Raw genomic sequence first — 27,695 nt, forward strand, 5'->3', positions numbered from 1 at the left:
AAATTTGCAAATAAAATATGGAAAGATATGGATGACCCCAAATGTAAAAGGCACCAAAAGAGACCTGGAAAAATATCTGAAAGATAAATGTTACTATAGTGTAGAAGATTTCATGAATGGTAACAATGCATTATAATTGTAATTAAAATACTTCTTTGAAGATGTTACACCATGTATATTATTAGTTTATTGTATTTTTAGTATTGTTATATATAGTGTAAAAACTGACAAGTCACCTATGTCACAATCTTTGATTGTATAAGGCATGTTATGTGATAAAAATTGAATTGAATTGAACAGAGGCATTTAAGCAATCACTGCTGAAAGGCAGTAGGTAAATTCCGTAATTCTAGATTTCTAGAAAACATTTGACATGGTGCCACTGCAGACTGTTAAAGATATTACTGAACAGGTTCACAGATATGTGAGTGGCTTGAAGAACCCAGTGCGTTGTTCTCGACAGTGAGTGTTCATCAGAGACAAGGGCACTGTCAGGAGTGACCCAGGAAAGGGTGATAGGACCACTATTATTTTCTATACACACAACTGATCTGGCAGACAGGATGACCAGCAATCTGCAGTTGTTCCCTTACGAAACTGTGGTGTATGGGATGGTGACAAAGTTGATTGACTGTAGGAGGATACAAGATGACTTGGATTGGAGCGATGAGCAGTAGCTAGCTCTAACTGTAGCAAAAAGTAAGTTAAGGCAGAGGAGTAGAAAATCAAACGCACAGTATTCAGCTATTGCATTATTAATGTTCTGCTTGACACACTTTGTTTAAATATCTGGATGTAACACTGCAAAGTGATATGAATTGAAATGAGCATGTGAGGAATGTGGTAGAGAAGGCGAATGGTTACTTCGGTGTACTGGAAGAATTTTGGGAAAGTGTGGTTAATCTGTAAAGGCAACCAAATATAGGATGCTAGTGTGACCTACTCTAGAGTACTGCTTAAGTGTTTGGTATCCGTAGCAAGTTAGATTAAAGGAAGTGATTCAGGGGCAGGCTGCTAGATTTGTTGCAGGTTGAACAACATGCCAGTGTTATTGAGATGGTTTGGAAACTCAAATAGGAATGACTGTAGGGAATACAATGTTCTTTTTAAGGAACACTATTGAGATAATTTCGAGAACTTGCATTTGAAGCTGTCTGCAGAATCATTCTACTGCTGTCAACACACATTTCGCCTAAGAGCCACAAGGATAAGATGCGAATTAGGGCTCATACTGAGGCTCACAGAGTCTCACCCCCCCCCCCTCCCCTTCCCACTATTTGCACATGAAACAAGAGAGGAAATGGTTGGTTGGCTTAAAGGTGGGAGAAGGGACCAAACTACGAGGTCATAAGTCCCTTGTTCCTAACAAAACAATGCCAAAAGTGTGAGAATAAAACGGACGAAACATATAACATAAAACAAAAAGAAAGGAAAAGCCACAAGAATGAAGGGAAGGCAATGAACACTAAAAGGAACAAAAGAGGACACGAAAACAACAGAGAGACGCTAGAAACAGAAGAGAGTAAAACATGAAAGGTCACAGTGGCTGGCCAACCACCAAAATAAAAAGGGAAAGCCAGCCACTCGCAACACATTAAAACCTCCACCCTAAAAGCACTAGGGTGAAGGACACAGAAGGACAAAGGACAGGCCCTAAAACCTACATAGAAGTATAAAACCCACTCTCATGGATAAAACGTAAAACTAAAGCTGCTGTGGAGGCATTGTCACCCAACACCGAAGGCAGGGTGCTGGGAAAGTTAAAAGTCTGCCGCAGAGTGGCTAAAACTGGGCAGTCCAGCAAGAGGTGGATGACTGTCATTTGGGAGCCACAGCGACACTGAGGTGGGTCCTTGTGACGGAGTAGGTAACCATGCGTTAGCCACGTATGGCCAATGTGGAGCCGGCAGAGGACAACCGATTCCCTGCGAGAGGCCTGCATGGAAGACTTCCACACATTGTCTCCTTAATGACACACAATTTGTTGTGCGTGCTGGTATGCTATTCCATCTCCCAAAGCCGGAAAACCCCGCGGTGTAAGACAGAACGCAGGTCAGCTTCAGAGATGCCCATCTCCAGAAGCGGTTTCCGTGTCACCTGTTTGGCCAGCCTGTCGGCAAGTTCATTGCTGGGGATTCCGAAGTGTCCTGGGGTCCACACAAACACCACGGAAAGCGGGACTGTTCCAGGGCATAGGTGGACTCTTGAATGTACGCTACCAGAGACTGGAGGTAGCACCGGTTGATAGCTTGTAGGCTGCTCAATGAGTCAGTACACAGGAAAAATGACTCCCCTGGGTATGAGCGGATGTGAGCACAAGATATGGCCGCCGGCTCTCCAGTGAAAACACTGCAGCCAACTGGCAAGGAATGCTGCTCAATATGTCCTACATGAACATATGCGAAGCCCACGTGACCATCAGCCATTGAGCCGTCGGTGTAAACCACTTCAGAACCCCGGAACACGTCAAGAATCAAGAGGAAGTGACAGCAGAAAGTGGCGGGGTTAACGGAGTACTTAGGGCCATGCAAAAGGTCCAGACAAAGCTGCGGCCAAGGTGTACACCATGGAAGCGTACGTTAACGGACCACAAGTAGAGGTGGTAAAGGGAAGGACTCCAGTTTGGAAAGAAGGGACCGCATGCGAACCACACTCGTTAGCCCCAATCTGGGCCATGGGAGATGGACTGCCATGGGTGGGAAAAGGAGACAGTAATTCGGATGGTCAGGGGAACTATGAATGTGTGCTTCATAACTGGTGAGCAGTTGACGTCTGATCTGCAGTGGAGAGACACCAGCCTCCACCAGTACGCTGATCAGCGGACTCGTCCTAAAAGCTCCTGTCGCTAATCGAACCCCACAGTGGTGCACAGGGTTGAGTAAATGTAATGCTGAAGGTGCTGCTGAACCATAAACCACACTCCCATAGTCAATTCGGGATTGGACAAGGGCTCTGTAGAGCTGCAGCAGCGTACAGTGATCTGCACCCCAACTGGTGTTGCTCAGGCAATGGAGGGCATTGAGGTGCTGCCAGCACTTCTGCTTAAGCTGACAAAGATGAGGGAACCAAGTCAGAGAGAGTGCAAACATTTATTTTTCTAAGTAAACATCATGCGATGCATAGAATCTGTACTTAATAAAACCACTGGACATTGTATGTATCCTTGTCAATAGGAAATATAAATGTTGCTACAATTTGTTTTACTACCACCAGCTATGGATGCCTTTGGTAGTCTACAAATGATATCTGTGAAGCTAATTTCACATGCTTGGCTTAATTCTAGACCAGGGCCAGTGGCAGTCAAGGCCATGCTTTTCTACTGCTCATAAGTTGGCAAAATCAGTTTCACGCAGCCAATGGGATGACTCTTAGCCATAACCAGTGAAAGATGAGAACAGAGGTAATATATTTAATTTATTTCTAGAGTTGAAATTGAACCTATTGTCTTGTTTGCTGTTTTTAAGTACATTAGTGAGCTTTGAGAGAAATATTTCAAAATTATGGCAGCGAGTGCTATGAAGTGTACCAATATAAGTGATTTAGATCTGCACGGCACCGTTGTGTGTGTGTGTGTGTGTGTGTGTGTGTGTGTGTGTGTGTGTGTGTGTGTGTGTGTGTGTGTGTGTGTGTGTGTGTGTGTGTGTGCGCGCGACCGGGTGTGCACATGTGCGTGCACGGGGAGGGGGGGGGGGGCGGCTGGCCGACCTAGACGTACTTTGTTGTGCCAAAATTTGTTGGTGGTAAGTAATTGTGTGTTTCTTTTTTTTAAGATTTTATTATGCAAATCCAGGTTTTGAAAATGACCATTCTCAATGCACTATTTTCTATTCTCAGTACTTGTAAGTCCCTGTTGTTCGGGCGTCATTGCACTGAAAATGGGTAGCTACTTGCCGAAATCTGGATTTGCGTAATAAAATCTAAAAAAGGGAGACCGATTGCTGCACTCTATAATTTATAAGTCACATAACAGTCACCGAGTGCACCCACTTTTCGAATGGAAGGTAACCTAATAATTGTTTTTTGTGTCTATTTTTATCGAGTTGAAATGCTTTGTGTATTTATTGTGTATTAAATGTGTTTTAACTTACGTAGGGATGTTTGACTTTTGGTTTTTTGAGTTGTTGGTGTTTTGATTTTTGTAGTTGTAGGTATTGGTTTTTTCGTATCAATGGTTACGGTTGACCTACATAGGTCAAGGGAAATGACCAGTTCCAAGTTTCATAGTTTTTTCTGTAGGTGTTGATGTCCTGGTACCGTGAGCTGCGGTTGACCCATATAGGTCAAGGGAAGTGCTAAATTTCCGTAGATTTTTTTATTTTTTTGTTCGTCATTTTGTGTGTTTTGGGATCATGGTGTGCTTTTTTACTGTTATATTTAGCTTGTCCCTCCCTAAAACCCCAATTTCCCACAGTTGTCCTATTACTTTGATTGTATTTTTGGAGGGAGGTGTTATTGTCTTATTTATACATAGTTTCGTGTTTGTTGCCGTGTGTATATAGTGACAGCATAGGCAGCATACTGGAGACGCTTAGAATAGCCATTTCTGCCATACTGGGTCAAAGCAGACTGGTGGAATCAGATACTTCCATAATCCCCACAAAAATATATCAAATGTGATGGTAAAGTGACTCAAAGAGTCAACAGTTTGTGTGGATGAAATCACGTTGAGGCGCAGCAAAAGTCACTGCTTTGAGTAAGTGGAGCACTTTTTCTTAATTCAATCACGGGAGAAGCTGGGTGATCATTGTTTTTTTATTAATAGTCACATGTCCAATATATTCATTAATGGTGATCCCCCAACCTTCTCCCATAATTTAATTAAAAAAAAAAAAAAAAAAAAAAATGCTCCACCTACCTTCTCCCACAACTTGATTAAAAAACATTGATCCACTTCCTCAATGTGCTCACGGCGAGAACTGCTTTTTTTGAATATATCATGAGTTGAAATGCTGTCTGTGGTTTCAGACACTAGCACAGTTTAAACAGCTGCAACTCAAACAAGGAGGAATTAAATTAAAAATCCTCATTTACAGCAATGTTCCACATTTCTCAATGTTTTACTTCAAAACATGTTGTCTGCCGGCTGCTCTCTCATTAGTTGTGTAACACAAATGGCTGGCACATCTTCATTTGTTCCCATTACACCTCATGGCAAGGTCTGACAACATTCCTGCATGAAACACAAAAGTACACCCCTGGCTCTATTCTAAACTTTTACTTACACGATTCTGCATCGGGAACAAGCGAAAAAATTCTGTCAAACTTTCATGACATCTGCAGAGAAGTAACAATTAGAGCACTTTCATTTTCATTAACTGAACTGATATGCACTACAAAATGTTATTTCTTTTCCTTTGGTTGCCACTTCCACAACAACACAGCTGTTGTCTTCTGACTCATCTTCCATATTAAATTCCTCATCATCAAAACTAATTATCGTCCTAGTCACTCATCTAAAGAATATCAGAGCCTTCACCACCTGCTCTCTGGCTAAAGTTACTGGGTATCAGTAAAAATTCTTAATCTTCCTCTTTTTCTTCCATACTGAGTTGTTTGTCTTAGGGGTGGTTGCTTTTGGAAGAGGTCAAATTTCCTTTGGTGGTAAGAGTCAGACTATTTAAACAGGTTCTAATTTCACGCACACTAGTTCCAGACAAATGGAGCAGTGCTTGTGTTGTTGATGTCTGTTATATCTATCCTATCTGTAACATTATCAGTGTTTTCTGACATTTCCAAATATTGCATCTTTTTAACAACATGTTGCCAAGATAACTAGCCTTTCAAGAGACTGCCTAGGGACACAACATTCATGCCATCTTGGATTACACTGTTCACACCTTTCTACATTTCTTCAGCAAGTGTTGGGCCAAATGCAGTTTACTCTCCTTAGTGAACCATTTTTGTTTCCTGCATATATGCTAATTGTGACCCAGAATAAACTGTTCACTCTGCCCCAATCCCCATTAATGAAAACATGTTTATTCAGTCACACACAGATATAGTTCAGTATTTTATGTGGAATGAAGAGCAATTCCCATGATAATTGCTTACTTCCTCAGTATTTCATTTTCATAAAATGAAGTACAAATCCTTAGTATGGACAAGGCAAAGTCTGCAAAGGAAGACAGTAAAACACATGCGTCCCAATTCTCATACTCTATCATCATTCTGTCATCTAGTTTCATAGCAAGATTCGGTAGGCTAGATGTGAACAACTATGATGGCATTCCGATAGTCATACATATTATATAATCAATTGCCTACTATGTCCCATTGCTCGCTGAGCCCGTGTCCCCTACAGATGGAACCAAAAGCAAGTCAAGAGCCAACCTACAATGCCTGAACCAGGCACCTCTCCTAATCTGTCTCTAAACATTATCTCAGCTACACCTACACACATAGTGGTCCATGGCCCAAGGATGACGATCTCTGGACCACTTCATCAGCACTTGACACTAGCGTCAAATAACACCATCAGTGAGAAAACCACGTAATTGGAGAAATTTCATGACACCAACAATATCTTCCCCGAAGTCAGCCTCTAAGGGCCTACCACTAAATTTCACATTTGGATCCATGGGATTAGTAGAGACAGGAATTCCACCCAACTGCTTCAACCCGTGTCATCAGCATGCCGAAAACCCCTAATTCAAGCGTATCTAACATGACCCACAACGACAGTAGCCGGTATGCCAATCTCCATTTCATTCTATATATATCTCAGCCCTACAGTAAAAGTGCACTTACGGTGTCTGCACCGAGCGAGGTGGCGCAGTGATTAGACACTGGACTCGCATTCGGGAGGACAACGGTTCAATCCCGCGTCCGGCCATCCTGATTTAGGTTTTCTGTGATTTCCCTAAATCGCTCCAGGCAAATGCCGGGATGGTTCCTTTCAAAGGGCACGGCCGACTTCCTTCCCCGTCCTTCCCTAATCCGATGAGACCGATGACCTCGCTGTCTGGTCTCCTTCCCCAAAACAACCAACCAACGGTGTCTGCCCATGAGGAAATAGTTTTCGATAAACGTCCCAAGTGGATGTTTTTAATTAAATCATCGGAGAAGGTACATGGATCAATGTTTATTAATGAGAGAGTTGCACTTTCGATATGCTAATAAACAGTTCTTCACCTACCTTCCTTCTTCCGTGATTTGATTAAAAACATTGATCCACTTACTCAGCGGTTACCCAGGCACCTACGAGCACAGTTTCAATTTTACGACATTCTGTTCTATATGACAATATCCTGCACAATATATTCCATTGTGCCACCAACGTAATTTCGTACACTCCACATTATGACGACTGTAGCACACTAAATGACAATATCGTACGCCACAAACTCGTGGCCACTTCTCATACATCGCGCTGTCTACAACAACATTTTAATCCAAAACGAACACACTACAGCTCGATGACGTCCCACAACTTATCACGGCCCGTCACGCGTCGAAGCCGAAGGACGGTATCATACAACCTACCCGGATCCATACCTCCAAATGAAAGATAAACACACAAAATTCAGTTTAATAAATGAACAGACTGCAAATGACGAACTAACAGATGAAAAACCGTAAACAAATCGATAGCAAATAACTACAGAAATTGAGAATTAATCACTAACAAGCCAACTACAACCTCCAAAAATCGCACCGTACACGCAAATTCCAACACGACTCACTGGAAAACACCACCAGTAAAATGAAATATACCAACAAGATACATCCAAATACCACGACGCCCACAGCTGCTGAACCCTATACGACTGCACCGTGACTACGAAACAAATCATAAAAACACCACTAGAGCGCCACCGCTTACTTCAGCATGCCATCTACAAACAATCCCCTTCAAACACGCCGCCCTTCAATGACGTCACACATCATAACAGAGTACGTCACGGTTCAATGCCGACGAGTGGAATCGCAGCAATAAGTTGACTGTTACTTCAGTATGAACTCTGGACCCTTGCAAAGTTATCAGACGGTAATGGTTCATACCAGTTACATAACGCGTCATTAAGGGTATGGCCAATTTTGTATTAACTGTAGTGAATTCTGGAAATTGCCATTTCTATACGAATGTTGCTTTCTCCAGACCTGTTTGTCGAGCTTTGTATAAATAAAAAGAAATCTGAAAGTTAGAAAAGTCTGCTAAAATGTGTTACTTATCGACCTGCTGGGTGCACTTTCCATTAATTTCTTCAGCAGCAAATTCGTCAGGAGGAAATGGCCGAGGTGATTCACACCAAAGTGTATTTCAAAGCCATCTTCTGTTGTTCTGTTTTCCTCAATTGGTATAAATACTCCTGCGTTATTGATCAACACATGAATTTTCGGAAAATCTTTAATGATTACACTTGCGAAATTTCTCACAGACGCTAAAGATGACAAGTCGAGCTGCAGTGGAATCTGGAATAGCAGAAAGCATTTGAAAGTTTACGAACAGCGGCGCCGTTGTTTCTCCGTCCGAACTCTTGTTTTTAAGAAATACTCACTAATTCTCCGGTCGTGACGGACCGTCTTATTTCCTCGATTGCTTCCCTGGCATTTTTAATATTACGACATGCCATTATTACAGTTGCCTTCCTCCGGGCAAGTTCGCGAGCAGTAACCTTTCCTATACCTGAGTTTGCACCAGTAATTATGAAAACTCTCCCGTGTAGCGAACTTTTACTTTTACATCGTCCCCATTTAATCTCCCGATAGCCACGTATAAGAGTTAGTGCCAGAATTACTGGCAAAATAACATACAACGATACCGGCATTTTACCCCACTACCACGATTCTTCGCACAGCAGCACAGCTGAAGAGCTGATTGTCACTCATCAAAGTACTTCGCAGTTTGCAGCTACTCACAAGCAAGTTGTTCCATAACAAAAAGTTGATTGTCTCAGAAATGGACAGTTCTTAATTTTATTAAAGTGTTGTAATATAATTCCTGATTATATTTTACAAAGGTGAGCAATTCAATAAAAATTATTAGTTATGTCCAAAGATATATATCTTTGTTATGTTGAAACAACGTCAACGATAATGTTTGAAAAAATAGCAAATATGAAGTAAATAACATTGGCATCTCTGTCTCTGTTGTTTGACAGATGTGGAGCGATTGTATGTTGTGAATTTACAATGCAATCAGAGGATGCGAGATATTTAAAGAAGTACGACATATAATTGCATAATGTCTTTTTGAACAGCTCTTACTGTGTAATGATGCGGAGAACGAGATTTGAGAAATCTCATTTGGCCAGTTGATGTCATTTTTTTTGTACATTCGTAAATTTAGTTTGAGAATGTGTGTACTGTTTTTGCAAGCAAGAACGTCATGGATGACAAGGTTTTGACAAGGAAATGCTACAAATTTACGCGAGCCTCATATTTCATAAAATGAGAATGAAACATTAGCATAACTAATTCGTTCCTTAAAACTTTGCGTGCTCGGCAGTTGTGTTAGGTAGTAAATGTATTAAAACATCAAAGTGCTATGTTTTTGTAACCCAGCCATCCCGGCTCCTAAAACGTCGTAGAAAATGGTTATGTTGGTGGCAACTCGCAACGAACGAAGCAGCTCAGAAAATCCAAAGTGAATTTCCACTCCACCTATTTGTGCGCCGACTGGAGCTTAGGTATTAAAACTATATGCTGGACCAGAACTCGAACGCAGAGTCGTCAGTCATTAGATCACTTACACACGAAAGGCAAAAGGCGCAGATTCGACTGCCAGTCCGGAACGCAGTTTTGACCTGCTACAAAATTTCGGCTCAGAAATTGCAAACAGACGTCAGGCGGGAACTTGACAATTCCAACATATTAAAAAAACGTAGTAAGACAATACATAATTAAGTCACCGCCCCCACACCTTGTCAGAATATTTAACTTGCATATGTGAATCCACATAACTCATGTTTGTGTGAAACGGATCTTCATTTTGCCAATATGGAGATATCTTGTAGGGGTCTGTGTCAATTTAAATATTTTGTTTTTTGAAGTACATGATAAAAACATCTGATGAATGGAAGAAAGAGGAGAAACAGTTGCTCCTTTTTCCAAAGCCACTTTTTTCCTGCTAGTATCCCTAAGTGTATATAAAATAATTTCCTTGATTTTAATCAACATTAGATTAGCATTAGTGGTAATTTGTTGCTAGTATACTTTAAAGATAAAGAATCCTGCATTGATGGCTTTTGTTGTGAATGTATGACTTGACTCAATCCACAACTTCGGAGGTTCTTTTTTATGGTAAGAGATACACAATGTGTGTGTGTGTGTGTGTGTGTGTGTGTGTGTGTGTGTGTGTGTAGCTGTGCATATAAATATTTACTCTGCAAACCACTGTGAAGTGTATAGCAGAGGGTACATTCCACTGTACCATCTATGATTTCCCTCATTCCATTCATGTGTTGGGTACAGGAAGAATGATTGATTAAATACCTCTGTGTGTGCTGTAATTAACGTAGTTGTGTCTTCATAATCCCGACATAAGTGAGAAGTTGATAAGGACTTGATGTAATAGTTGTCAGAGTGGTGGAAAAACCTACTGTTATCACTGTCCATGTGACCAGTTAAGTTCTTAGGAGCAAGGTGTGAAATGTACATAGGCTCTTATTTTCCTATCTATGTCTGCATGATTCAGCTGCAATTTACACTTAAACATTTGGCAGACATTTCATAAAAGCACTTTGACTATTTCTTTACTGTTATGGTCTCAAATAGCACAGGGAAGAAATAAATACCAAAATCTTCCTGTGCAAGCTCAGATTTCTCTGTTTTGTCTTGAATGAATTATTTTCATTATTGTCTCAAATCTATACCTGGCCATCCTGACATACTTATCTGTTCCAGATAGCATGTTCAGGATCTGAGCAGTGGGAGGTGATGGTACAACTGTTTAGTTTAGTGGTGAATGGTGGCAGGGTGGGATATGAGTCTGGTTTGTAGAGCTCATTTTATATCCAGGGAGTGGGGGTGTGGGAGCAGATCTGTCTGTTCCCTCCCCTCCCTTCCCCTTTCTCAGTCCAGCTGGGCACATCCCTCAATAACTTGGGACCAATGCAATAATGTTTTCTTTGATAATACCATGAGCCATGTGCTGCTCTCTATTGTCCCACTGGCATTTTACCTACATTGTCTCTGCTTTTGACAATGTATTTAAACTTCGTTCAAAGATAATTTTTATGAATAATTTTTTGTAGGCTTTGTGAAACATCTCTCACAACATTTACAGTTTTTGGTAGTGTAACTGTTGTTGAAGTCTCTTAGTCTCCTCTTATGTTACCTCTGAAAAATTTAACAGTCTAAGTTCTTAACTGCATTCAGTAAAACTTCTGCAAGCCGTATTAACACATTGGTTGTCTTGCGGCCACTGGCAGCCCTAGCAGAAACATCCATCACTAAGCATGCATCAGTCAACATATTAAGATTGATTTAGTGGTTCTATTACTTCAGAAATAATTATACACTTCAGCAGGGTGGTTTTATTTATTGAGATAATTCATTAGGTGATATTTCATAATTTATTCCATTATTTTGTGGAATAACAACTGCAAATATTTTTTTTTAATATTTTCTACATTACCTTAGAAGTGGCTCAATTCTTGCATGTCCTCCTTCTCCTGCCCCAATGGAAAATTTCCTGATTTGAAAAAATCATTTACTAATGTCAAACAATAATGGAAATTCCTGAATGGAACACTACGTAAAGTAAGGCAACGGCAGCCACTAACCTATAGCAGCCTGATGTGTGGAGCATAAAACACACAGCAGAAAACAGACAGTATGCACGCCACCCCCCCCCCCCCCCCAACTCTCTCTCTCCCTCTCCCTCCCCCTCCCCCCCCCCCCCCCCCCATGGCCACAGTGAGTGGCTCTGTAGGGGGATGCGCGTACTTGTAGTATAAAAGGCACAAGAGCTTGAAAGCTAGTGTGAATGCTGTTTTCCATTCTACATCCACATTTATACTCCGCAAGCCACCCAACGGTGTGTGGCGGAGGGCACTTTACGTGCCACTGTCATTACCTCTCTTTCCTGTTCCAGTCGCGTATGGTTCGCGGGAAGAACGACTGTCTGAAAGCCTCCGTGCGCGCTCTAATCTCTCTAATTTTACATTCGTGATCTCCTCGGGAGGTATAAGTAGGGGGAAGCAATATATTCGATACCTCATCCAGAAACGAACCCTCTCGAAACCTGGCGAGCAAGCTACACCGCGATGCAGAGCGCCTCTCTTGCAGAGTCTGCCACTTGAGTTTGCTAAACATCTCCGTAACGCTATCACGGTTACCAAATAACCCTGTGATGAAACGCGCTGCTCTTCTTTGGATCTTCTCTACCTCCTCCGTCAACCCGATCTGGTACGGATCCCACACTGATGAGCAACACTCAAGTATAGGTCGTACGAGTGTTTTGTAAGCTACCTCCTTTTTTGATGGACTACATTTTCGAAGGACTCTCCCAATGAATCTCAACCTGGTACCCCGCCTTACCAACAATTAATTTTATATGATCATTCCACTTCAAATCGTTCTGCACGCATACTCCCAGATATTTTACAGAAGTAACTGCTACCAGTGTTTGTTCCGCTATCATATAATCATGCAATAAAGGATCCTTCTTTCTATATATTCGCAATACATTACATTTGTCTATGTTAGGGGTCAGTTGCCACTCCCTGCACCAAGTGCCTATCCGCTGCAGATCTTCCTGCATTTCGCTACAATTTTCTAATGCTGCAACTTCTCTGTATACTACAGCATCATCCGCGAAAAGCCGCATGGAACTTCCGACACTATCTACTAGGTCATTTATATATATTATATGTATTTGTATGCTCTACACATCAGACTGTTATAGGTGGGTGTTTGCTTTCCCTCACTTTATATATATAGTAATGTTGGGTAACAAAGATCATATGGTTATTTTACCTTAAAGACCCCACATGCACATAGATATTTATTATTGATGCTAATTTAAAAATGTAATCAAACAATAATAGTTTTTTCGCATATTTTTCTGCAATGCATTTCGTTTGTCTGCCAATGGCCAGGCCCTGCAACCCTCTGCCTCTGTGGGTCTGCCTGCATTTCAATACAACTTTCTGTAAATATTGTAACCTTCTCTTTTTCATCAGCATTGCATGTAATGTGTCACATGAAGCCCCTGATAACATCAAACATATCGTATCTATATACCATGCATGGTAATTGTACAGTGACACTTTCTTATGGATGCCCAAATCTAATTTCAGGTATATTTGCTTCTGTTTGGCCCACCCGGATGCCTGGACATTTAACATGATACTTCCAGGAACCGGGGGAGGTGAGACAACCCTGTGTTGAATCTGCCTCACAGATTAATGATAAGGGCTGGTGAGCAGGCGAGTCTGGATGAGTTTCTTAGGCAATTTTCCACATTTTGTCTGCTGCTCGTGGTCATGCAGTAGCGTTCTCGCTTCCCAAGCACCGGTTCCCGGGTTTGATTCTCGCCAGGGTCAGGCATTTTCATCAGCCTCATGATGAGTGGGTGGTGTTGTTTCGTCTTCATCGTCATCATTCATCCTCATTACGGTCGGAGGAAGGTAATGGCAAATGACCTCCAGTAGGACCTTGCCTAGTAGTAGAGTATGGGACTTCATCACCGTTCCACATTTTACTAGGTAAATACTGGGCTCCTACCCATGTACTGCCTTAGATATGAGGTATTCAAACATTTTGAGAATGTTCTCACACTTGAACATGAGGTTTGCCTCCAGGGTAGGGTGTTTATGAACAATTTGTCTCAATTTTGCTCTGTCTTGTTGTACTTCCTGTCTTGCTATTGTTTCCAATTTTTTCCTCAAGTCTTCAGTTCTTCCTTAATGTGATTCAACTGCATTTTTCTGGGTAGTAATATTGATCTTTTCCCCTGCATATTTCTACCCGTGTATTGTTTAATCAGGTGGTTATTCCTTTATTCTCTTTGCATGTCCATACCACTTGAGCCATGCAATACTCAGACTCTCAGTCATTGACAGATCTACTTGCATCTCTCCTCTGTTATCTTCAGTCCTAATGTTACATCTCTTCTAGCCTTGTGGAAGGGTGATTGAAGAAACTTCATTTCACATGCTTGTAGCTTGCTCGAATCTGCATTGTTAATTACACAGCACTCCAAGCGCTGTGTCATAATCAGCAGGAGGTGTGTTTTAAATGTGGTCTGTTTGGCTCTCACATTAATTGCCTTGTCCACAAAAGGTTTCACTTGAAAAATTTAGATTACTTTGTTACTCCATTCTGTACTTCTAGAGTGGCAGTTCCATTCCTTGATATTGTACTTCTAAAGTAACTGAAAGCTTCCACACATTCAATTTTCTCTCCATCTAGCATCAGGCTTCCCTGGGTAGGTGTCCTGGTCATAATCGTTGCTACACTTTTGCCCTTATTTACTGTTACCTGGTACTCATTAAACTTTGAGCTCCACTTGTCTAATCTTCCTTGTGCCTCTAGTTCTGTTTCTCCTCAAATAGCTGCATCATCAGCAAAGACTAAAGTACTGAGATCACTATTTCATATCACCTTGGTTTCCTTTATAATCATTTCGATAAGTGCAATAAAAAGTAAAGGTGGAATTGCATTACCCTATTGCACTCCTCTCTCTGCCCTGAACCAGTCCGATCTGCCATTATCCACTTGTACACTACTTTTGCAGCCTTCATATAGCATTTGCACCTTTCTTGTTAGGGAGTTTGGAACCTTTAATAATTCTAAACACTCCCAGATTGTACATCTTAGCATATTGTCATATGCTTTTCCCAGATCCAGGAATACGATTGTGAGATATTTACCCTGTTCTCAGTACTTTTCCATTAACTGTCTTAGTGAAAATATGAGCTCTGTTGTTCCTCTGGTGCTTCTGAATTCAAGTTGTTCCTCTTCAAATCGATTTTATAACAATGACCTTAATCTTTCCCAATATTTTAAGAGTGTGTGATTCTTCTATAATTACAATACATTCCCCTACTTCCTTTCTTGAATAGAGATATTATAATCACCTCCTCCCAGTCATTTGGTTCTTTATTTTCCTTCATTGTTGCCACTGTATTCCTTAGATGACTGCTGGTTTGATCATGTCTGCTGTCAATTTATCTGGCCTGGTTGATATGCTTCCTTCCATCTGCTTCAAGGCATTCTCAGTCTCTACTCAGGTAATAGCTGATTGTTCTACTTCAGATTCTGATGAATCCTTCATTTCCTGTTCCTCCTCCTTTCTCTCCTTGCCATTCAGTAATGTGTTGGAGTATGTTTTTTGTCCCTTTGTGGATCCCTTCTGCATCCTGGACTATATTTTCTATTTCTCTTTCTATTGCTTTTATGCTGTTGCTATATAATATTTTGCTTTTGACCTATCTGTGTAGCATTTTCTTATTTCTGTTACTGTGCTACTCTAGTCTTTGGATGCATAATTCTGAACTTCACTCATTTTCTTCCTTCACAACTTTTTAATCTTAAGTTTCTTGTCCCTCCTTTAATGAGGCCACATAAGTAGTCTGATATTTTATAAAATTGGATTGTTTACCCTATTTAACAATATAGAATCATATCAAATTTGTTATGGAACACTGATGCCAGTATCAACTGCCTTAAGAATCTTTAGGGGAGAGCTGAGTTGTGTATGATGTCTGTTTGTTGATTCCTCAAGAAGTTGGAAGTCTCCAAAATGGTTGTAATATCTGAGGATAAAACTTGTTTCATTATTCAGGAATCGCAGATGGTGCCAAAGGCACCAGACACGTCTGCCACATACATCAGAAAATTATCACTGAGGGACCATAAAGCGTGTTGGCTGTGGTCAGCATAGCTTCCAGCTGTTTGCAATAACATCAGTGGCTGCCATTTACTCCTGCATCTATACAGAACAAGCACAGTCCCCTATCATTCACAAAGATCAGATATATAATCACACAAAAAAAATTAAAAAGCAAGTAATCTGAGTTGAGATAAGGAAAGTAGAAGGAAAAAGAAAAGACATGAAGTAATTGAGATAAGAAAAATAAAAAAATAAAATAGGTGTGATTTCCCATAACTTATTTGACTGGAAGGGAGTGGTTCAGAAATGCTTTATATGTTGGAAGAGCTGACACATAAAGAAAGCTGCCTACTATCTTATGAAATGTACAACGTAATTCAGGGCAAAATCTGTTGATATTCTTGGGTCAAGTACATATTCAGTTAGAGACTGAGGAGTTATAGTTAGACAGATCACAACATGTACAGAGGCTTATAAATTATTGTTCATCTCACAGCACATCTTAATCAATAGTACAAATAAAATTGCTATTCGTGGTTTCCAGGGTATAAGTGTAGACAGAGATGAAAATTCTCTACAAAGTCTTTCTCAAGTGAATAACAAGATGTGTGAAAGGAGTCAAAAGTGGCGATGAATTTCGTATGTAGATTAAAATTCCAGATACCTATAGTGAACTGTCAATAAGGTCAGAACAAAGAGAGTTAAATCCAAAAACTTTCACTTGTTGATTTTAGAAACTTTTTATAGGTGCTTCAGAATTGAAACTCAGTGAGGTGGTGCAGTGGTGAGACACAAAAACGGCAGCCCAAACCTCTAACTGACCATCTTGGTTTAGATTTCCCATCGTTTCCCCAAGGCAAAGCTGGAATGGCGCCTTTGAAAAAGTGCGTCCCCAATTTCCTCCTCTCTCATTCCCAGACTGAGTTGTGCTCCTCTGTAATGACCTAGTTGCTGGCTGGACATTAAATGTTAATTTTCTTCCTTCTTCCAGAATTGGTTCAATGGAAATGCCATTAAGACAGCTACATCATATCAAGGGATGTGCAAAGCTTTCCCAATCTGTGTTAATGTCTGTCTGGTCTGGTATAAATTTACAGTTTTACTCTCAGAATAAACATTTGGTTTGTCCCATAAATCTGACATACAATATGACAAGTAATGCAACCTGGATTTTCCATTGTTTGAAAACTAAGAGATGTTTTTATGAGAGACAATTCACTACATCTGTTCCACATCACAAAGTGTCAAGCGCTGTGCTGTTCACCATCTTTGTATATGACAGCAACTGGTGTGTGCCCTGCATAGGAACTTTGAATTTATCTTTGCAAATATCTTTAAATCCCCCCATCTTATTGTATGCCCAGTTCACCTCCCTCCCAGTCCCAGAACTATTAGTCCCTTCATGAGAGAGAAAGTGGGGTGAGTTGGGAAAGGTTAAAAAGGAAGGACAGATCATTCAGACATCTCCCCCCAGGATGTGGGGACGTACTGTAATGTATTCTTCAAGAGTTGTAATCATCCACTAGTAGTCAGACTTTCATTCATTTGCTGTACCTCATAGCTCTGTATGAGGTAAATAGTGCTGTAATATTGTTCCTTCCTATTTTAATTTTACAGCTTATGAAAATGGCTATTCACTTATGCTTATTGTTGACCCTGAAGGATTAGTTTTTTTTAAACATTGGTATAGTTAATGCAATCATTAATATGTTTTTACCCTACATCCATGAATATTGATGCATTGAAAATAAATGGAATATGTGTTGAAAATAATAATACACATATTTAAAATTTTTCTTTCAGGAAAATTCGATCAAGGTCTATAGATGTCCATCCAACTGAGAAAGCTTTGGTGGTTACATATGAACTAGAAGCTTTTATTTTAGGTGATCTTGGTGACCCACTCCTAGGTGACAGAAAGGTATGAATGGGTTTCATTGTGTCTATGTGATGAGCTTAGTAAATTGATTGCGATAAAATTCAGTTGAAACCTGATTTGTTCTTTTTTGCCACTTAAATTTGCAGGAAAAATTTAGGACTCTGCTCAGGAACCATAACTTATTTATTTTGTAATTTTATGTTGCAACTGCTTGGGTCAAGATAAAGAGTCAAATAATTTACCTACAGTTACTATAATGGAAAGGATTCTTTAACCTACTGTATATGGATCTTGTAATGTTTTCCTGCTCAAGAATTAAAAACACTTGAGGTTTGGATTCATTGGGGATAAAGAAAGAGATAAGAGAAATGAATATAATACTGGTAAATTAAGAAAGGGAAACAGACAGTAGCATGAGTGGTTATTGACTCACCACATACTTGGGTGTGACAAATAGGGTCATGAAAAAGAACTTAGTATCTCCGTTTTTAACCTTCAATCTTCTTCAGACCAGAGCCTACAGAGAGCTATATGCACACACAGCTGCACTGTCCTGGGGTAAGTGGCATAAGAAAGGGAGTGGTTACTGTAAGTAGAGCCAATAGTAAGAAGAGGGACGGGAGAGAAATGGGATAGGTATATTAACCTGTGGGAGCTCACCCAGGGGTAAAAGTATTGCACATGATGATAAAGGGCTGGGATGAGGGGAGGCAGGGTGGAGAGTAAGCTGAGACGCTATTGTGACTGAAGATACACAGACGTAGGATGAAGCCTGTGAAATGAATTAAAGTGATTGGACCAGACTGAGGACATGAGTTTTAAGAAGCTGACTGGAAGAAGGAAACTGGAGAAGGAATGAAAATGTGAGGTTGACTTATGCGAGTAATTTGATTGTATAACTCACAACCTGAGGATTTATGAAACTGACATTGTACTTAACCTATGGCTAAAATTGTCCAGAATAGAAATAATACAGAAAACAGGGATAAATAATTGAAGAAATTTAGACAGGAGGGGTTTTTCTGCCTGGGTAGATATTGTTGATAAAGTTTCTTGGCATAAAATCTTTGACCCATTGTTGCTTTTCATATGATAAAATTAGTTTCCATTTAAAATACATCAAGCAGAAAAACTCTTGTGTGTGAAACAGCATGAGGATTATAATCAGTGCCAATAGATCTACAGCAGAAGAGGAAATTAGTAACTTTCTGTCTGCTTGCTAGTTTTACTTGATTTGTTAAGAAAAAGAAAAAAAAAGACACCATTGCATTTTCGGTTGTTGGTATCCCTCCATAATACACTTTATCAGATGTAAGACAAAATACAGTCGAAGCATCAATAAAAGTAAACTGACAAAAGTAACTCATAAATATCCGTATCATTGACAGAATCCACAGACATATTTTTTGGTGAAGTGATGCATAAATATTTATATTTAATGCACCATTTTACAGTTCATATACTTCTCAGAATATTTAAAAATTTTCTTTTACTGACACTCAATTCCACTTTTTCTTCCAGGAATGCCAAAAAATCATAAGACTGAAAAGTTTAAATGAAGACACAAACTGTGCAGCCCTTGCAGAAGAAGTAATAGCAAAATGTAGCCTCATTCATCCAAGTAAACTCCAAGAAGTGACACAGCTCATATATTATTTGCAAAACAGGAAGGATGTGGGAAATGGTAAGAACAAGCAGATACAAGGGTTGAATGAAAAGTAATGCCTCCACCTTCGCTAATTGGATTTGGATGGGAATATTTTAATAAATCAAATGCAGAAATAATCTTTAGAATGTGATCTTTAATTACCAATATTCTATTTTCCATGTAATCAACAGCCAATTGGATACATTTCTGCCAAAGATTAACAAGTTTTCCGAAGCCGTCACAGAAGAAGTCGACACTCTCTTTCCGCAACCACAGTCTCACAGTTCTCTCAACATCTTCATCAGAAGCATAATGATGTCCCTGCAGATCGTATTTCACTATCAGGAACAGTTGGAAGTCAGGTGGTGTTAAATCTAGACTGTATGGAGGATGTCGTATCGTGGTGAGATTCAGTCTCTGAAGTTCTGCTGTGGTGGCACGTGAAGTTTGTGGTTTGGCATTGTCATGCTGCAGAAAAACATTTTCCTTTTCCTTTCGGACCCTTGTTAGCCGTCGTTTCAGAGTTTGCAGCATTGTGATGTAATACTCTGAATTTATTGTTGTTCCACAATCAAGGAAATCAACATGGATAACACTATCTGCATCCAAGAACACTGTGGCCATGAATTTTCCAGCTGAGGGCTGCGTATTGAATTTATTTTTTTGGGGCAAGTCTTTGTGTCAATATTCCATAGACTGACGTTTTGTCTCTGGGTAGTAATGGTGTATCTACGTTTTGTCTCTTGTCACAATTGAATGGAGAAAGGCGTCACCTTCATTCTCATAATGCGAGAGGAGTTCCTGGCAAATTTCAAGTCTGTGTGCTTTCATCTCAGGAGTCAGCATCCAGGGTACCCATCCTGCACAGATCTTCCAATAGCCAAGCAAATCAATAATGTGACCCACACATTCTTGCAAAATGGTGATTATGCTTGCAATTTCTCTCTGAGTGAAATGACGATCTTCCTGAATCAGTCTGTCAACATTTTGCTTGTGGAACTTGGTGGTTGCTGTCACAGGACGTCCAACTCTTTGTTTGTCATGCAGGTCACATGTTCCCGCCTCAACATCTTTAAACTTACTCACCCAGTGACACACAATACTCACATCAACACAATCACTATAAACTGCTTTCATTCTCTATTGAATCTCCTTTGGGGTGACACCGTATGCTGTCAAGAATTCAATTACTACACATTGCTTAAATTGCACTGACCAACTGTCTGTGCAGGGTTCCTTACTTTACACTTTAACAACACAACCGTTCAATGCTAAGGCTTCCCGCCAACTGGAGCTGTAGAGAAGAGGCTATTGAACAAGCCAGTACCTGCCGCATACCAATGCTGCCAGCTGATGAAGAGTTACGAAGGTGGAGGCATTACTTTTTGGTCAACCCTCGTACAGCTGAAATCATCATAACAACAGTGTTTAAAAGAATGGGACATCAGTCACCTTAAGGTAAATGTGTGGCTGGTTGTTTGCTAAATAGAGAGTAAAGTTGCTTGTTAAGTTCAAAGGTATCACAAGGCAGTATGATAAGACCAGTATCATTCATGATACTCTTAAATGATCTGGCAGATGAAGTTTGTGAATCTCTGAAGCCATTTTCACATTATACTGTTATCTACAGGGGTGCCCGTGGATAGAAAAGTGTTCCAAATTCCTAGACAACTAGTGAATAATCAGCACTTGTTGCAATGACTGACAGCTGACCCTTACCATAAAAATGTGATGCATTGTACTCAGACAGACATAACAGCTCAAAATTTGTGCTTGCTTTTGAGTAAATTATCTGTGTTTTTCTAGCACAAGAACAAACTTTCACACATGTACACACAGACACTAAAATGCAGGTCCCCAAAGATGTTGCTTATGGACACAGTTGTTGAATAGGAAAAGGAGAGCAGAGGTGAGAGCAAATGGGAGAATCAAAAACTGGATTTAATTATGAGTGCTTGCCATCCCAAGCATAAGATTTACTTTGTGGTGCTGTACAATTTTTGCTATTTTGAGTAGGTAAACTGACATTACAGAGTTCATATTCAGCACAACATGGTAGATGATGACACAATGTGAGCTATGTAAAAAAAAACATGCATTCTGCATATTTATTTATATGTATCTACAAACCAACTACCAATTATTATTATTTCTTTCCTTTCTCAGACGTTTTGTCTGGTTAAAAATGGAAAGTGACGCAGACCTTGATCAAGCGTGACTTCCTTTTAACTGTACGGTATATGTTACAGGGCATTTAGGAACTTTCGGGTAATTGAACATGTATCAATAATTACAGATTTCTGTAGTTGTTAAGTGTGTCAAGGCTTGAATGTATTGTGGTATATTGTTTATTTCTGAATGTTTGCAAGTGCTGTGAAAAATTTGTACCACATTGTCAGTTGTAAACTGCATTTATACTTCTTAGAAAATTTGGCAACAGAATCCTCATTCAGTCTTTCCTCATAATTTCAGCATCTTCTTATATGATGATACAAAGTACATTTTGAAAATTTTCTGATACTTAAAAATGTTGTTGTGCATGAAGCCCATCTAAAAAGTAAATGTTCCACAGCTATCAAACCGTATGTTGTGTGAAGTGGCTGTATTCATATGGTAGAGTAATGATGTGACATGGTGCACGCGATATCAGAACTTCCCAATGTCTCACAGTAGTTTTGTAGCAGTAGTAGAAAATGGAGGCTCATATTCTGACTCCCACTGTGTGAAGTGCAGTTGGTGAGAAAGATTTTGAGTGCACAGAACACAGCATGATTGAAATTAGCTGTGCCATGGCTGAGGACCTAACATCATGAGCAAGCAAATGGTGTGTTGCTGGTGCAACACAGCAGGTTGCCAAAATATTCACGATGAGATGCACAGCCGGAGACCATCCGTCACCACAGTCAACCTTTTGAAGCTTGTGCAGGAATGCATTATGGAGAATTGTCACTTCTCAATCACAGAACTCGGCAGTCTGTTCCCACTGATGTGTCACTCCTTGTTGCATGAAATTAACATGGAGCACCTGGATATTGTGCACCAGGTGGGTGCCAAAGTGACTGACTCCAGCACACAAAGCATAGCGCGTGGTGGTAATTCTGCGGGTGTACTGTGATGACAGTGAAGAGTTTCTGGACTGATCATCATAAGTGATGAGATGTGGGCTGCACACAGAACCCTACAAACCAAGCAGCAAACAATGCATTGGTGTCACAATAGCTCTCCCTGTAACATAAAGTTCAGTCAGTCTATATCGGCACAGAAAGTACTGTGTGTTGTGTTGTGGGACAGACAGATAAGTCTCCTCATCGAATTCCTGACCAGAGGAGAGACAGTGAATGCTGATCATTGCTATGATACAGTGTAGTGGTGCACCATTCAGAACAAGTAACACAGGATGCTTAGTACAGGTATTGTCTTACTGCTTGGCGATGCTCAGCCATATGTAGCTCGATGGACAACAGAGGTACTGCCAACATTCAGCTGGCAGGCATTTGATGAACCAACCTACAGTCTGAACTGTGCTCCTAGTGATTTCCATCTGTTCTGGAACCTCAAGAAATTTCTGTCTGATCAGGGTCAGTGTTTTCAGATTGACAGAGACACGTTTCCTGTCCCACGTGACAGACTTCTCTGACATAGGAATACAAAAGTTGCTCCCAGTGTATGACAGTGTCAGAATTCCTCTGGTGAATATGTTGAAAAATAGTTCAGAACTTCCTGTGTATATTCCAATAAATCTTTCAATTAAATTGTATTTCGTTTCTGTTCCTGCCACCAGAGAAACTTACATTTATGGATGTATCTTGTGTTAAATTGTGAGCTGCAGGTGTGTGATGTGTGTGATGGTGTAATCTCAGCTCTTATGAAGACAAACGATACCACATAATATTGTGTTTTGTACACATTGTAACTATCAAAGCTTTTTTTGTAACTGCACGCAAGTCCAAATCCAAAAGCAGGCTCATCAATGAAGTACTACACATAACACTGAAAGCAAGTTTATTATGAACACACATATGCAGCCAGAACAGAACTAACTCCCCAGGCAGAATGTGCAGCTTTTTGTAAAAATACAGAATATTCCAGAATGCTGATATTCACACAAACATAGAATATTCCAGAATATGCAAACATAAGATATTTCATGACATTTCCAGAAAAGATAAATATTAAATAACAAATAATTGTCGGTGGTTGGGTCTGAACTGGTGACCTACAGCACATCAGTGAGCGACGGTAACCACTGCACCACACTGCATGCACAACAGCTCACGGCAATATTGTGTTCCATTCAGTTTTCTGCTCTTCAGCAGCAGTGTGTATTGTCAACATTTGTCATTCATAACACTGTCTTTTGCTTTGATATGCATGCCTGTGAGAATAACCTTGACAAAAGTTCAAAACAAAAAGTTATCTTCAGCAGAATTGTAAATTTTATCAAATGTTTTTCTCTTGTTAAAATACAAACCAATTACAGATTGTGGTGCATGTTGAACAAAAGGAGGTCACCTAGTCCCCAAGGCTATACATTGTTCTTTCCAGCAACTGACAGAGAAAGTTCACTGGACCAGTCTTGTTCACAGAGGTTCAACAAAGCTCCCAATCTCCGGCATTGTTGTCAGTGCCAATGGGAAGTTCTGTTCTGAGCTGAGATGAAGGCTTGATTGAGAGATCCCAAAGTTCCTGTGACAAGCTAGGATGTGACTTCGTGGATTTATGCCATACTGTTGACAATTGTAGGGTCTCCCTAACTCATATCAGGGATGCAATCACTACACAGTAGGGACAGTGATCCAGATATGTGACTGTGTGGGTCGACACAAGTTTTTTTTAGCTTAAGTGATTCTCCATCCAAATCACATAATGATAACTATGTGAAACACTGGAGTATTAATGTAAGGCACAAATAAATGCTCCCATAGATAAAATTATAAATAACTTACTGATCAACAGTTGAAACACTCGATCAACAGTTGAAGCACTCACAGCTAAGTCCTAGAGTTTGAATTAGATCTACAAAGTAGTTCAGCTAATATAATATTACATACAATAACCTGATTAAATCCCAAAATTGACAACAGTAAAATTTTTGTGGTAAATATAGGTATATATCAAAAGAGTCTGATAATGTGCAATAAAGCCATTGTATTTGTCAGCAGGCAAGAGAGTTAATTCCAGTGAGACAGAAACTGAAGCTGTAGGTGGGATTGTTTAGCCAGTACTCAGTAACAAGGATGGGCATAAACTTATTTTGGTTCCTTCTGTCAGCCACCAGGCTCACTTAGAGTGGATGCCAAAGACATAATTACTGACAACAATGTGGAAGAAGTAGAGAAAATGGTTCTGGAAAATCGCAAAATCACTACCAGAGAGGTTGCTGATGATGTCAGCATATCCTTTAGCTCATGACAAGCAATTTTTTCAGATGTTTTGGGCATAAAACATGTAGCATCAAAGTTTGTTCCAAAATTGTTGAATTTCGACTTAAAATGATGTCATGTAGACATCGCTCAGTAATTACAAAATGAAGTTGACAATGATCCAGAACTTCTAAAGAAGGTTATAATGGTGATCTTAATCATATGTATTGGGTATGACATCAAAACCAAGGCCCAATTATCCCAATGGAAACTGCCTGAAGAGCCAAGACTAAAAAAAATTTCACATGTTCAATAATATTTGCATGTTCATCTCATTGTTTTCTTTGATTATGATGGGATTGTGCATCATGAGCTCCTCCCTTAAGGCAGTATGGTCAGTAAGGAATACCACCTGGAAGTTAAGTGTCGTATGTGTGAAGCAGTTGCAAGAAAACTACCAGAATTGTGACGAAACCACTTGCGGAAATTCCATCATGATAATGCTCCCGCTGACACATCAATGCTTGTTAATGACTTTTTGGCAAAAAACAAAACTGTTATGTTGCCTCAGCCAGTGTATTCACTGGACATGACCCCCTGCAACTTCTTTCTATTTCCGAAGCTGAAGAGAATCATAAAAGAACATTATTTTGCTGCAACTGATGAGATAAGACCAGAGTCGCTGAAGGAGCTGAGCGCCATAATGAAAACTTAGTTCTAGAAGCGCTTCCAATATTGAAAAAAGTGCTGGCACAATCGTATTATATCTCATGGTGATTACTTTGAAGAGCAAAAGTTACTGTTGATAAATGAATAAAGATTCTTTAAGAAAAACAAAAATTCCCGTTACTGTTTGATTACACCTCATTTTTACATTGTTTTTAATTTGCAGCTCACCTCTCATTCTCAAAAGCTCCCCTAACTGTAACTCGCTTACACCCACTAGCCCTTCACTGTCAGTTGCTCATACACACTCACTCCTACTTGTCCATTCTTAGTCACTCATTCACACCAGCCCCTTGTCATTATATCTTTGTGTCTCCCTAACTGTCACTATCGCATAGCCACAGTCTCCTGTGTTCTCTCCTACCACTACTGTCTTCTCTCGCTGCCATTATCTGGCTCTTGCTCTTTCTTAGTGCTACTATGTAATTCATTCCTTCCCAGGGCTGCTGCCTCTTCTCACTGTCACACCAAGCGAAGTGGCACAGTGGTTAGCACACTGGACTTGCATTTGGGAGGAAAATGGTTCCAATTTGCATCCAGTCATCTTGTTGTAAGTTTTCCGCAATTTCACTAAATTGCTTCAGACAAATGCCTGGATGGTTTCTTTGAAAGGTCATGACCGATTTCCTTCCCCAGCCTTCCTTAATACAAGCTTACACTCCATCTCTAATGACCCTGTTGTCGATGGGAGGAACCAACATGACGACTAATTTTCGGGCAGCCTCAAAAGGAAAAGCCACATTCAAAACCATCATCACTGCATCAAATTGAACAATACCTTGGCCAGCTGATAAACAGCAGAGTGCCAGGTGAAGATGGGGTATTAGCTAAGATGTGGAGACTGTGAGTGAAGTGAGCAGCTGAAATCATTTATGAGGTTAATGAAGATTGCTGGGAGAAAGGAAGAATACCAGACCCATCTACTACATAAGGATGTTGACTGGACAGACACCAAAAATTGCTAAGCCATATCTCTGCTTCCAGTCACCTTCAAAATTATATCCAAAGCTCTACTGAATGAGATAGAAGATCAAGCAGAACAGGCAATTGGCGAGTACCAAGTGGTTTTCAGAAAAAAATAGATCATGCCCAGAGCAAATTTTTAACTATCCTCAGGATCGGAACAATGTGGAACCTTAACACAGTCTACATTCATTGATTTCAAAAGAAGCCTAGGGATAGACAGTATTCCTAACACTGGAAGAAGCTGGTATTGACAAAACCACCAGACAATTAGTTGAACAGACACTCAGAGACACAACTCCAAAACTGAAATTACGAGAAGTAGTTTTTGAACTCTTTAGAATTAATACAGGTGTTTGGCAGGGCAATGGACTCTCACTGATTCACTTCATTTGGTCATAGGCACGTTCATGAGAGAGTGGGATAATGAAGTATAAGAAAAAAAAAACAACAAAGAAATCTATCTAGGACAAGAAAGGGGAAGATCTGAGGTGAAATGTCTTGCTTTTGCTGATGATATTTCAGTAATTTCTATGGGTGAAACAAGCAAAGATAATGTTCGGAACACTTCATAAAATTGCAGGCAAAACCAAATTATTAATGTCATATGACAAATGGGATAAAGTGAACATTAACACAAGAGAGGGAAAATGTACAAACTCAGCACAGTGTGTTCAAAAGAGTTGATAAGTTTAAGTATTTGGGGGAATGGATACAATCAAATGAGATAGATAACACCACAAGTAAGGAAGGATGGAAGAAAATGGAATTAGCATACAAGCTCATCCAAAATCGATATAATAAAAGATCAGTAATGTTCCCAGCAGGAATTAAACACTATGCAACAGCAGTTAGACTGGAATCATTTTATGGGTCTGAATGCCTAACACTGAATAAAAGAGGTTAACAAGAACAACTGCAAAAGAAAGAAAGGAACATACTCAGAAAAAATTTAGGACCACAAAAGAACAAAGATAACAACTGGATGAAGAAGAGAAATGAATATTTATACAGACACATGAAAACAATCACAAACACATTAAGAAAGAGGAAATTTAATGTTTATCATCATATTTGTGGAATGAATGACAGTAGCCTAATGAAGAAAATTTTTAATTTCATTTCCAAATTAAAAAACTCCATGGGATGGCTGGAAGAGACAAGCAAGGACTTGAGGTAGTTTAACATTGCTGAAGACACCATACAGAATAGGGAGAGTTTCAGGCTACTGATCAATACTGCAAAAATTTCCTGTCCAAAGAAATTCACAACCTAGGAGGGTGATATCCAATGAACAGAGGCAGGCCTCAGGCAACGCATGAAGTAGTTCTGGGA

General features: G+C 39.9%; 2 protein-coding genes across 6 annotated transcripts in view; one reads left to right on the plus strand and one right to left on the minus strand.

Annotated features, from left to right (window-relative positions):
• LOC124613250 (retinol dehydrogenase 11-like) overlaps nucleotides 1-8,835 on the minus strand; it is a 53,741-nt gene extending 44,906 nt beyond the window's left edge. The window contains exons 1-2 of the mRNA XM_047141936.1: nucleotides 8,499-8,835; nucleotides 8,177-8,412 (exon numbers count right to left, since the gene is read on the minus strand). Of these exons, the coding sequence (XP_046997892.1) occupies nucleotides 8,177-8,412; nucleotides 8,499-8,768 (506 nt within the window). The 5' untranslated portion in view covers nucleotides 8,769-8,835. The remainder of the gene's footprint in view (nucleotides 1-8,176; nucleotides 8,413-8,498) is intronic.
• Nucleotides 8,836-9,070: 235 nt separating this feature from the next.
• LOC124612825 (kinesin-associated protein 3) overlaps nucleotides 9,071-27,695 on the plus strand; it is a 224,990-nt gene continuing 206,365 nt past the window's right edge. Inside the window, exons 1-3 of one of the 5 annotated variants that reach the window (XM_047141249.1) lie at nucleotides 9,071-9,164; nucleotides 17,585-17,702; nucleotides 19,182-19,344. In XM_047141249.1, the coding sequence (XP_046997205.1) occupies nucleotides 9,133-9,164; nucleotides 17,585-17,702; nucleotides 19,182-19,344 (313 nt within the window). In that variant the 5' untranslated portion in view covers nucleotides 9,071-9,132. Of the gene's footprint in view, nucleotides 9,165-9,308; nucleotides 9,341-17,166; nucleotides 17,354-17,584; nucleotides 17,703-19,181; nucleotides 19,345-27,695 lie in introns of those variants that run through there. The other 4 variants (XM_047141251.1, XM_047141252.1, XM_047141248.1 and 1 more) reach the window with 4 other exon arrangements.

This window comes from Schistocerca americana, chromosome 4 (genome assembly GCF_021461395.2).
Source record: "Schistocerca americana isolate TAMUIC-IGC-003095 chromosome 4, iqSchAmer2.1, whole genome shotgun sequence".
Taxonomy (NCBI): domain Eukaryota; kingdom Metazoa; phylum Arthropoda; class Insecta; order Orthoptera; family Acrididae; genus Schistocerca; species Schistocerca americana.